This window comes from Euprymna scolopes, chromosome 13 (assembly GCF_053919585.1).
Source record: "Euprymna scolopes isolate OS-2025 chromosome 13, ASM5391958v1, whole genome shotgun sequence".
Classification (NCBI taxonomy): domain Eukaryota; kingdom Metazoa; phylum Mollusca; class Cephalopoda; order Sepiida; family Sepiolidae; genus Euprymna; species Euprymna scolopes.
Genome location: NC_136494.1, coordinates 98746199 through 98758390, shown reverse-complemented (window position 1 = coordinate 98758390; position 12192 = coordinate 98746199). Strand labels below are relative to the sequence as shown.

General features: G+C 29.8%; 1 protein-coding gene across 13 annotated transcripts in view; it reads right to left on the bottom strand.

Annotated features, from left to right (window-relative positions):
• Positions 1–12192, bottom strand: part of LOC145292105 (LIM and senescent cell antigen-like-containing domain protein 1) — a 314593-nt gene that overhangs the window by 48809 nt on the left and 253592 nt on the right. For 6 of the 13 annotated variants that reach the window (XM_080138200.1, XM_080138195.1, XM_080138197.1 and 3 more), the window contains exon 3: positions 8823–8939. The exons of the other annotated variants lie outside the window; for them this stretch is intronic. In XM_080138200.1, the coding sequence (XP_079994326.1) occupies positions 8823–8939 (117 nt within the window). The remainder of the gene's footprint in view (positions 1–8822; positions 8940–12192) is intronic. 13 annotated transcript variants of the gene reach the window in all.

Below are 12192 nucleotides of genomic sequence, written 5' to 3'. Positions count from 1 at the left end.
AAATACCATTGTTGGAGGGAGGGTAGTAATATAAAATACCTTCTTTTTTTTTTTATATATTATAATAATAATAACAATAATAATAATAATAATAATAATAATAACAATAATAATAATAATAATAATAATAATAACAATAATAATAATAATAATAATAATAACAACAATAATAACAATAACAATAATAATAATAATAATAACAACAATAATAATAATAATAATAATAATAATAATAACAATAATAATAATAATAATAATAATAACAATAATAATAATAATAACAATAATAATAACAATAACAATAATAATAATAATAACAACAATAATAATAATAATAATAATAATAATAAAAATAATAATAATAATATAGGAAATATCATTAAATATACAAATCTTTTAGTCAAAACTCCGAGAATGTCAATAAAATTAGGCCCCGGATGTGAGATTTTAATCTTTTTAAGTGAATTAGAGGACTGATTTTTCATGTCCCAGCAAAAATAATGTATTCATTATCCAGGAAAAACAACTACATACAGAGCAGTTTTGTTTATTATACATTTAAAACACTGTCAATAGGATACCATTATCTACTGAATTATACATCTTAGTAATCCGCAGAAAGACTGTTGTGTTATATCATAGATCTTCAGTCTAGCGAGGAAGGTATATGCTTTAAACTATTCAGCCTTCAGACAAGAGTCAGCAAAATCTTAATGTTAATAAAATCAACCTTTAAAAGATTCGCCATTAGTTATTATGAAAAGCTTTGTATCATTGCTAATCATAGTTTGCGATTTCACTTAGAACAGTGAGGGGAGGACATATGTAATCTATATATATAATAGGCAAAACGGCCGCGAGCGTTTTTGTATGCCCAAGAAAGGCTTTTTTCAGGGGAGGGGGGGGGTCTAGAGGGTTGCTATTTTGGAGAACTTTTTATATACTCCCTAGATTACAATACCCACAATTTGTTAACGGTTTTCATATCTACATTTATTTACATCGACTTTTAAAAAATTCCCTCTATTCCGTCCTTTCACGTGTTTGTTGGTCGTTTTTGTATAAATAAAGTGAACCTAGTTGGCGCGAAGGTACAGCGCCTGGTCATTCGTGCTGGGACGTTTTAAAATTTTCAGACAAATCCTCATTCAATCAAGGATTCGAAATGCAAAATCTGGTTCAAATTCAATTGTTTCTAAATATCTACATTTTACATAATGTTTCGACTAAAGGAGATCTTCCACAAGTTAGCACTCCTCTAAAGAGGAGAAAAAAAAAAAAGATTATATACGCTTCTAAAGTGCTCAACCTGAAGACAGACAGAAACTAATAAACAAAGCAGTAAATCGCAAGTCTTATATAGTTTAATTGTTTTTGTTTCGAATTTATATCACATATTAGTTGAATTAGAAGCATACGGTCAAAATTTCAATTGACTTAACCAGTAATCAAAACTCCATAAAAAAAAAAACAGAAAAAAAAAAACGCTTGAAACTGATATTTTTTCTATTTTTAACAAATGCAGCATTTGAAATAAACTGATTACATTTTAATTAGATTTAACATTTTCAATCTTTGAAGGAGGGGGGAGGAGACTTCTGAAAATTATTACTCCATAAAAGGGAGGAAGAGAGAGAGGAGAAAACGATATATTAATCTTTTTAATATATTCAACTATCAACAAAGCACTAAGCTGTAGTCTTAAATAATTTTTTTTTTTTTTTTTTTTTGTTATTAAGTTCTCAAAGGCTTATATCTCTCACACATAGTATTATAAAAGTTTCATTGCTTAAAATAAATACATTTGAATGCCGATATATTAGAGTTGAGCCCAACCCCCAAAGTTCCCAATGATCTAATATGCATAACAATTATATCACTATAGTTTCCTAAATGTAAATTCATTAAAACTCCAGTGTTAAAAAAAAAATGCTTAATGACAAGCAGAACATAATTATAGTATGTTTATTTATACAAAAATTTGCTACACATATTCTCAAGCTGTGTCCATTTGATCTTTGTGTTAAGTTATTTCAAACTTAGGCATGACAGACTAAATAAAAGCTTGGCAGAAGAATGCCCCCCCCCCCAAGTCTCTTAGAGAAAGGAAGAAAATGAAAACGCATCGCTAAAAGAATACAACAAAGAAATTAACAAAAAGCAAGAATGGTTATCAGGTTTTGTACCAAAAAACTATGGAGAATAACATAACTTGCTAACACAATTTTCAAATATTTTTCCTTTTTCTACGATTATCATTTCAGACTAATAAATATTGCAATATTCTATTTGTACAGTTTTCAGTGTAAAAGTTATTCCACCTTTTTATGTAGATTTATTTTGTTTAAAATCAATGCTTTTAAAATAAAATTCATCTTAGAATATTTTAACATGATCTTTTTTCTTATCAATCATTTAACATTTTTTTGTTTTATGAAAATTATTTTTAGAAACTTATTTTCTACAAAGCGAAAAAAAAAATTAAAAGAAAAATGTTATAGTATTTGACATAATTTAACATCTAAAAATCATTTTCTCTTAATTTTTTTTTTTTTTTAATATTAGACCGTACAAAGATGGTTGATCAGTATTTTGCAAATATATTATTAAGTACATAATTTCTTAACTTGGAGATTGGTTGATAATCATGCTTTTACAAAAGTATTTATTTGAAAAATAGAGGACGCGTTAGGCAACTTTTGAAAAAAAAAAAAAAACATCTCATGACGTCATTAATTTTCAAGCAAATATATTTTTATTCTTGATAAATCCACAGACTTAGAAGTAATATATATATACATGAGAGAGAGACAGACAGACAGACAGACAGATCAGCAGTTATTCCGGCTGCTGCGTCTTTCAAATATTCGCAAAAAATCAAAAAATCTTTGTAATAAAATCTTAAGAGTAATATGCACTCATTTTGTACCAATTGGCAAATTACAAAAACAAACGATTTCAAAAACCAAGCATGAAATACACACACAACAGGTGACCAGATAGAAGATCACTTTCACACCCTACCTCATCCACTAGTGAAAATGACTGGAATTTATTTATCTATCTCTCGCTACTATATATATATATATATATATATATTAAAAAACGAAGACAGAAAAGAAACTACTATAGAACCAAGTTGATCTAATGGTGGAGATGGAGATAGTGTTTCATTACCGGAAAGGGAAAAGGAAGTAATATCTGTCCAAATGCAGAAACGTTTTCACAGGTGCATATGTGTGACTATATTTAACAGGGGTGTAAAGAGTGTGGTGAGGTACCGTTTTGTCATAGAAAATGAACTGGTCAATGGGCTTTGTTTGCATTTTTTTTTTTAAATCTAGTTTCAGCAAATCGAACTGAGTGCAGTGCTGGGGTCAACAGTGGATTCCACAATTCTTGACAGCATGAATGAGTGACCCCCATATGAGTAGCATTTTGGCACTAAAAGCAAAGAGTGTTATTCTGTGAAATCAGTGACCATCTTTGTCTATACTCATTGGTTTGAGAAATTTTCAATTGTATTTGAAGCATTTGAAATTAGTTTTTTTTCTTTTGTTTTCATTTTCTATAAATTGAACACTAATATTTCTGTTTAAATTTCAATCAATCAATAAGGGTTTTATCACTTAATGAGGAACCCCTCCCTGAAATTTAGCCATCTAACTGTCCCGAGCTACCCGTTGCCATGCACGACTTCCCTTTGGCCTCTTATGTTCATGAGGTGTCCATTTCGTTGTCATGATGGACCATCCGTTGTCATCTGACTACGTGCCCTGCCCATCTGTGTTTGGATGTTTTGATGGCAGTATTGATGTCAATAATTCTTGTTTGTTGGCAGATCAAAAGGTCTGTCTTTCTGTCTTGTACAGTGATGCTCAACATTATCCTCTCCATCTTCTTTTGTGCCACTGCCAAGATTATTATTTTATTTATTTTTTACATCTTTTATTTATTTTTGGAATCCTTTGAGATGAGGCTTCATAATTTGCAGATTCATTCTTTTTGTGGATGATTATTCTCATCTTTGTAATTGTTTTTGTTTCACCACATTTCAGCCAACTCATCCTCTGATCTTCTTCAGGTGATTAACCATAATGCAATAGGAATGTTGAGTCTTGTAACTTATCCCCAGTAATTATTGCCTTCCATAATTGTTGTCTCACCATGTTTTTACCAATTAATTCTCTGGCGTGCTATCCTTAAACAATGCTCATCTGAAACGATAGAGACTCAATGCCTCTATCTACTGCACTACAGGCACGAAAGTTTTGATCTAGGCCAATAAGTCAAACTATGGTTTTAAACTAACACCTGCTTCACCCCGCTCATAAAGTCAAACCGTTAAAAAGGATTGAGATCAAACTAAATAAAAGGATTAGTTGGCCAAAACATGCCGAGACAACAACAACTATGGAAGGCAGTAATTACTGGAGATAAATTATAAGACTCAGCATTCCTATCCTGTTATGATTGATCACCTGAAGAAGGCCAGAGGATGAGTTGGCTGAAACAACTATGAAGATGAGGATAATAGCAAAAAGAATGAATTTAGTGGATTAAATAAAATGTCGGGAAAGAAAGAAAAAAGGCACCCGATTCAAGGTTGATAGAATAGTCTGAACATGAATGACAAGCAAAATGAGGATAACTGTCCAAAACATGTAAATGATGTAAACATTTCATAAATATTGCCAAAAAAATCTTTGATTTCAACAACACAAGGACTCTTGCTCGATAATGTTTTACCAGTTTTAGCCTTCCAAGTATCAGAGGCAACTGGCATTCTCACTTTCCATCCAACCATTACAAATTCCATTGATTGCAAATTTCTTGTCAACCATAACATTGAGCATAATTATTCACTCAATTTAAAACAATCAAATGTCCTCTATCTCTTCACAACAAGTTTGGTTTTGAATTTGAAAACATATCGTTGTCATATTATTGGCCATGAAAAAGAAAGACAAAGTGAAAGAAAGAATGGTACTAAAAATCTGAACCCCTAGATAAACTAGCCTTGTCTATTACAAACTATTGTTGTCATTTTTCCTCTATTTTTAGATACGTTCACACATCTTTAAGAGAGGCTTTGTTAGTTTGTTACAATTAGGTTTGAAATAAGATTTATATTGTTAAATACACATGTTGCCTGGACACATCTTATGTGTTTTTGTTTTAACACAAAAAAGAACAGTTATTTGACTATTTTCAAAAATGCTCAAAGATCTGGCCACTCCATCAAGTAACGGAAAAGGGGTGATCAGTAAGTACAATAACTTAAAGGGGGGGGGAGGTAGATTTTTAGGGGTTTATTTTAAGTACCCGAGTTTTGATCTAGGCCAGACAGAGGAAATATATGTCAGTGGGTCAAACTATGATTTTAGATTAACACCCACTCCACTCCGGTCATGCAGTCAAGATCAAACTAAATGAAAGAATCGATTCAAAACAAATGTAGATCACCAGTAAGATGAATTATGATGACAAAAAGGTAGCTTAAATAATATATACAAAATACACTTCAAATGTTACACCTTAGAATCCGTTACGTATTTTAGAATTAAAAAGATATCAATTTATAAATATTTTTTAAATGTATTCTGTTCTCTTAAAATTGAATTATCTTTGCAGAATGAAGATCTGTTCAATATTTATGATTCCTTAAATTGTAATTCATTGAGGAAAAGTCATTGAATTTTAAATTCAACAAGGTTAATTGCAGAAATGGCAATGTGATTTCTATTTAAAAAAAAAAAAAAAAGTTGGGATTTCCAATCAATCATAATTTTTTTAAAATGTTTGCTTAGCAATTTTTTTTTTGTTTTTTCAAAATATTTCTTCAGTTTACTAGCAATTAAGCAGTTATGGTCACACTTATTAAGAAATAAAAATAAACCATTTTCATGCATTTTTTAAAAGGGGGGGGCTTAGTAAGTAACCATAATTCATTGTAAATGAGCCCTGATTTACAGATCATAAAGACAAATGTACATATTACAATCTCTACTTTCGTCATATCTGACCTGGCATTGTGTACAATCCCAGATATTAAGAAATAATGCTGTAGTAAGCAAAGATGGACTGATGTTATTTTAGAGTTTTCCTTCTCCTAGATTTGTTACAAAGGCGTTATATAGCCCAGTATTCCCTACTAATTCACTATAGCTAAAAGTGGAGATGTATGCCTACCTTGTCCAAACGTATTAAAGAGAGTGATTTTACAACCAATTCCACTTTCAAAATTATGACAGATATTCTCAAACGGTCACCCATTTAAGCACTGTTCAGCACCGTTTTTATCAAATTTAAGAGATGTTAACTCTTCCATTTGATAATCCTTTCAAGGCTATTGTTTGAATATGATAAACAATATTCAGTAATTTAGACTTGTTAGCCCCACCGTAACATGACCGTTTACACTTTAATTTAGTAACTCATAAAAATAAAACTGGAAAGAAATAATAAAATAAAAATTTTAAAAATCCGGAGTTGACCTCTTTTCCTTTTTAACAAAAGTTTTTGACACCACTTAAAAGTTTGCCATCGTCCATCTTGCCCCCCCCCCGGTATACATTTTTCTTCTCCGACCTCATGCCGGTCGGAGCCAGCCATTTCTTGCCTTTGACTTTACACGTCCATTTTCTTTTATGTTGACTTTTTTTTCCTCCTGATCACATGGTGCATTTTTCCCCCTTTTTTTTTTCTTGCGCACACTTTCTAATTTGCATATTCACGTTAGTGGTGCTAGTGGTGGTGCTGCTAATCTCTTTGCAAGCCAGCCAGCCATCCTTTGCCGCTGCTGATATGCACTCATATGCACTATGTTATTACACTAAAAAAGCTTTATAGTCAAGTGTACCATTGCTCACATAGCTGGAGGGAGAGTAATAGATTAATACCATTCAACATAGAGAAAGTGACTTTATATCCATTTACAAACTTACAGTGCCACCTTATTCTTGTAAAAAGTTACCTGTCTGAGTACTGATCTGAATGGCTGAGTGACTTCTATTTGGAAGCAACTGTGAAATTAGCAATAGTAAAAATATAAAATATGCATTTATTTGGGGCTGATATTATGTGTTAATATTGGAAACAGAGCACCCCTACATTCTAAAATGTGGTAAACAATGATTCTGGCAAATGCCGTGATATGTACAGTGTGACCCGGATATGAGAGAGATTTTCTCTGATTCAAAATTAGAGCATGTGTTAATGTACAGTGTAACCCGAATATAAGAGAGTTGTCATGACATAATCCTCTAAGTTTCTTATATCCTGGTTATACTGTACAGTAGTAGAAAAAAAGCAGAAAGTTATCAATAAAACTGGCTTATTTATGTACTTCTTTTTATCGTAGTGAACCTTTTGTGGTGAACCGATAGCAAAAACTAAAGAAATATTTTGGAAAAAATTTGCTGACAGAAATTTTAGTGGGTGGCTTATTGATATGTTACGCTCTGGCAAAAAGAAAATTATTCTTTTCAATTTTTTATCATCTTTCTTTTATTGTAATTTTATAGTCCAAACTTTCTGGGAAATTAAGTCCAATAAAATCATAGTAATGCATGTTTTCAAAATAAAACAAGTGCGCAAAAAATAAATTTTTGAATTCATTAATAATAAAAAAATTTTTTAAAAGGAATGCTGTTAACTTCATAGTTAGATCTACAAAATCTGTAGAAGTTTTGTTAAGCCGAATTCGATGCTCAACTTGAAGGTAAAAAAAAAAATTGCTGAAAAATATAAGTGAAATTGTTTGTCTGAAATCTCAAGTTAAAAGTTTTTATTAGTAAGTCATTTATACATAATACATATGCTAAAATTACGTCTCTTTTTTATTTTAATGCAACACAATAATATCAATTTTAAATTATATTTTCTTGCTGTTATATTAAGATGATTATTATTAAATATTATTTAACTTTTACTCAACTTTTACTTTATTAAATGCAACAATTTGTTTTTTGTTCCTGTTTAAATGAAAGTTAATTTTTGTAACTTTTTAAATGAAACTTTGGAGGCTCGATGGGAAAAAATAGAAATAAAATCAAAGTTAAATAACACAACCACACTGTAGATAAGTTTTAAATAATTGATTTTTTTTCTTAAAAATTAATATTTAATATCAATCGTTGACTGCCATCAAAGGTAAATCTAAAAATTGATACAATTTTAATTAACAAATTGAAATTTTTTTTATCTCATTTTTTAAAATAAAATTTAGAATTTAGTTATATTTACTTTTAATTCTTTGCGTAATACAAAATAAAGTTTTACTGATTTTTCCAAATTTAAATAGTAACAGAAAATTGTGATTTGAGGTTGCAAACAACATTTAATATTTTGACTGTAAAAAAATTTAAAGATTACATAGCATGTGCCATCATGCAAAATCTTAAATTAATCCATAAAATTTTTAATTAATAAAATAAAAATTAATTGAAATTTACACTCAGCCAATATAAAAATAAATAATAAAGCCAATTATAAACATACAATGCATGCTGTATAAATAATAAACATTTCAATTTATAAAAGTATATTTGATTAACAAATGAACATTGTTGAAATTGTATCCAATTGAAAGAAGTTCATTTAGAAAAAGATTGGCTTGGATAACAATATCATTCTTTGGAAGAAAAGAAATATTTTATTAATGATGAAAAGGAAAAATATAAGATATTGTGGAAGTTAATTAAAAAATAGAAAGAAAGTTGGGTGGAGAGGGAGAGAAAGAAAGAAAATGGAAAAGAAAATTAAAAGATGAAATAAAAAAGAAAATTGTGTTGGCCATGAGCAGGACAAACTGTACTTACACAAAACATTTTGGATGCCACACTTCTCCGTTGTAGTTAACAATTTGTTCCTTAAGATGAAGTATATCCCCACATTTTGCACATGCAGGGCCTTCATTAGAGGCCTTAGTCCCCTGCCTGTTGGTCAATCAAGGTTAGAAGCAAACAAATGGCATTAATAGAGGCAGAACCAGAATCAAAAGTTTGCAGCAGAGATAAAGTTGCAAGAGCAACACCAGCTGAAGACCAGAAGACAAGAAGGGTGGGGTAGGGGGAGATCACTATAAAAAGATACAACCAATCAGATCACAGTTGAAACCGTTCCCCTTCTTGCAAAAACAGAAACCAATTAGAGTTGACTCATCAAATCACTGGATAATCCGTGAAAACAACCCATCAGATCACAGTTCAACTATTTGTTTCTTTTATTTTGCAACTTTTAAATCATCAAATTTGAACTTCATTTTTCAAAAGCTAATAACAAAAAACCTCCAACTTTCTCCAGGTGTATCTTATCAAACTTGGGAATCTTTACAGAATTTTGAACAGAACCCGTTATTGAATTCACGGGCATAGCATTACATCAGTCATGACCAGGTATACGTAATTTGCAGTTGTATTCTTAGTATTGTCTGCACGGAGAATCGAACCTTCAATCTCCAGAACTAAATTTTAATTAGTATTTTATCCGTTTTGCTATAGGTCCTTGTGGACAATTCTAATATGAATTTTGAGAGGCTTAAGCCTATCTTTGTTTTTAGATATACAATCTTACTATTTATCGTATATATATATATATATATATATATATATATATATATATATATATATATAATGGGGAACTTATCTACTATTTATTAAACAATGTTGAAGATTACATCAGCCGTAACAATGTGAAAATAACATTGTAGACGAGAATAGCAATCCAAATAATTCAAATTACCAATCATCTCAAAAATTAAAAAACAATCAACAAAAAAAAAAAAAAAGAAAAGCATATTGTTTTTAAAACTGATTCACATATTAACCTTGTCCTTTCACCTTACACTAAGGTTTCTATTGAATGAAAATTTAAAAAAATGTTCATAATTTATAATGAAGAGGAAGACAAGCATTTTTATCTGAAGTGTTATAAGTGAAAGATTTTTTTTACATTTTTTCAAATAAACAGAAAAAAAAACAACAAAATGCTTATATATTTTTGACGGATTTTTTTAAAGACTAATACAAACTAATAGGGAAAACAAATACTGATTATCCAAACTGTGATCCAAGGAAGTTTCTTTTGGATTTTTCTTCAGTTTCTTAAATGAAAAGTCTTGTCTTTTCTCAGCTGGTGGCTCATCATCAAACAGAAATTGGATCAAATCAAAAATAAAGCAAAAAAAAAAAAAAAAAAAAAAAAAAAAAAAACAATTAAGAATCTTTTATTCTAAATGGCAAGGACAAAAGGGGAACGATAGAAGTGTTAAAAAAAAAATAATAATTTAAAAAAAAAAAAAACATTTTTATCCTTTTTTTTTTTCTACATTTTGTAATAAAAAAAAAAAAAATTAAATAAAAAAACTATACAAAACTCACCAGGTTGGTCAAACCTTTAAAATTTTTCTTTTTCGATATTCATTAATCTTTGATTTAAACAAGAATGGCAATTTTTAGATGCGTTGATTTTTATCTGCACATTTAGAAATGAAATTCAAAATGATATGTGATAGACATATGAAAACAATATTTTAAACTGAAACCTGACAGAAATTGAAGCCCTTAAAATACTAAATAAGTCAGGCAAAAGTCACTTTCACTTTGGTTCATTAATAATTTCTACTTTCATATTTCAAGTAGAATAAGATTCACACACAAAACTGAAATTAGGAAATCTATTTCATCTTAAAAGAATTTAAAAGAAAATTAAAAATATTTTTTTTAGTTTTGTTTAGAAAGTTGAAATGAATATTCGCACTCATTAATGCTACGAAGAATCATCAAGCAAAATGCTTACAAGGTCACAAAATCAAGGTTATCGCAATACTTACAAGGTTTTAAAAAAAAAACAAAAAAAAACCAGATGTCTATTTTAGTCTTTAACATATCAGGAAGAAACTCATCCAAATTCCATTCTGGGAGAAGGCCAAAATGATTCTTTAACATAAAATTACAGAGGAATTTAAATATGCAAATAATTGTGTCCTATTGAGGAGTGGAAGAAGATAGAACCTTGTTTTTGTTGTTTGACCTATAAACTAATAAGAGATAAATTCCGAGTTAATTAAGGATAGTTATGTTTTTTACTGTGGAATTAGAAAGCAGAAGTAATAACACCCATTCTTTTAACAGTTCAACAAAATCTCATATTTATGGAGGATTGGTTTGCTGGGTCTGAAATTTGAGATATAAATTCCCCCCAGAACTTGAAGCGTGTTAAGAAGAATGTAGCCAATCAATCACTGTGTCCATTCAATTTGCACGTTTTGCAAGGAAAATTTCAAACTTGTGAATACACTAGTTCTCGTTAGATCACCAGAATTAAGAAACATTGAACCTGATCAGTAACAGATTGGAATACCAGGAACTCTATATGGAAAATGTTGACACTTTCATGCAGAAACTACAAAATATAAAGACATTATCTCCCCTGATCAGGATATCGATGCAACTAAAACTGCTTGTGAATATTCCTTAAACCTGATTTGAAGGAAACCAGTTCAACACACTTTTTTTTTTTTTTAAATCACAGTCAATATCACAATTGGTATACCAAGTTTCTTAAAGCTTAACTGCATTATTTTTGACATATTGAGATTTATTGAAACAAAACTTAAACTTGACAGAGCAACAGGGGGAGGGGGGAATATCTCAAACAAGCGATAGTGTCTTTAAAAACATGTAAGAAATTTCGTTAATTGAATGTGGTTAAAATGCAGTCTTGATTCATCATGCTCAAACCAATGCATGAAATTTTAAGTCAAAAGTTTATTTTTCAAGTTTTGGTTTGACAGAGTACAACAAAAAACTTGTGGCAATCACCTTAGTGACACAGATGCCACCATTAATTGGCCAGAAACATTCTTTATTATTCTGTCACACAAAGATTATTAAATCCACTGACCTAAAAAGCCATAAGAATTCAATGGGAATCTCTTGACTTTTCCTGTAATTATGAAATTATCATAACTCTTGACTTTGCAATCTTAAATTATGATCGAATGTTCAACCTTGAGTATTTGAGCAATAAAATGTGCATATGTTGAAATTAACCTTCATAAAAAAAATCAGGCACTCATAAGAAGGGCATAATTTCAAAGCTATGCTTCACCTTCCACCTCCTTATCAAGGTTTAATAATGGTTATTGTTTAGTTGCATTAAGTTTTCACATGTTCCAAGAGTTACAGA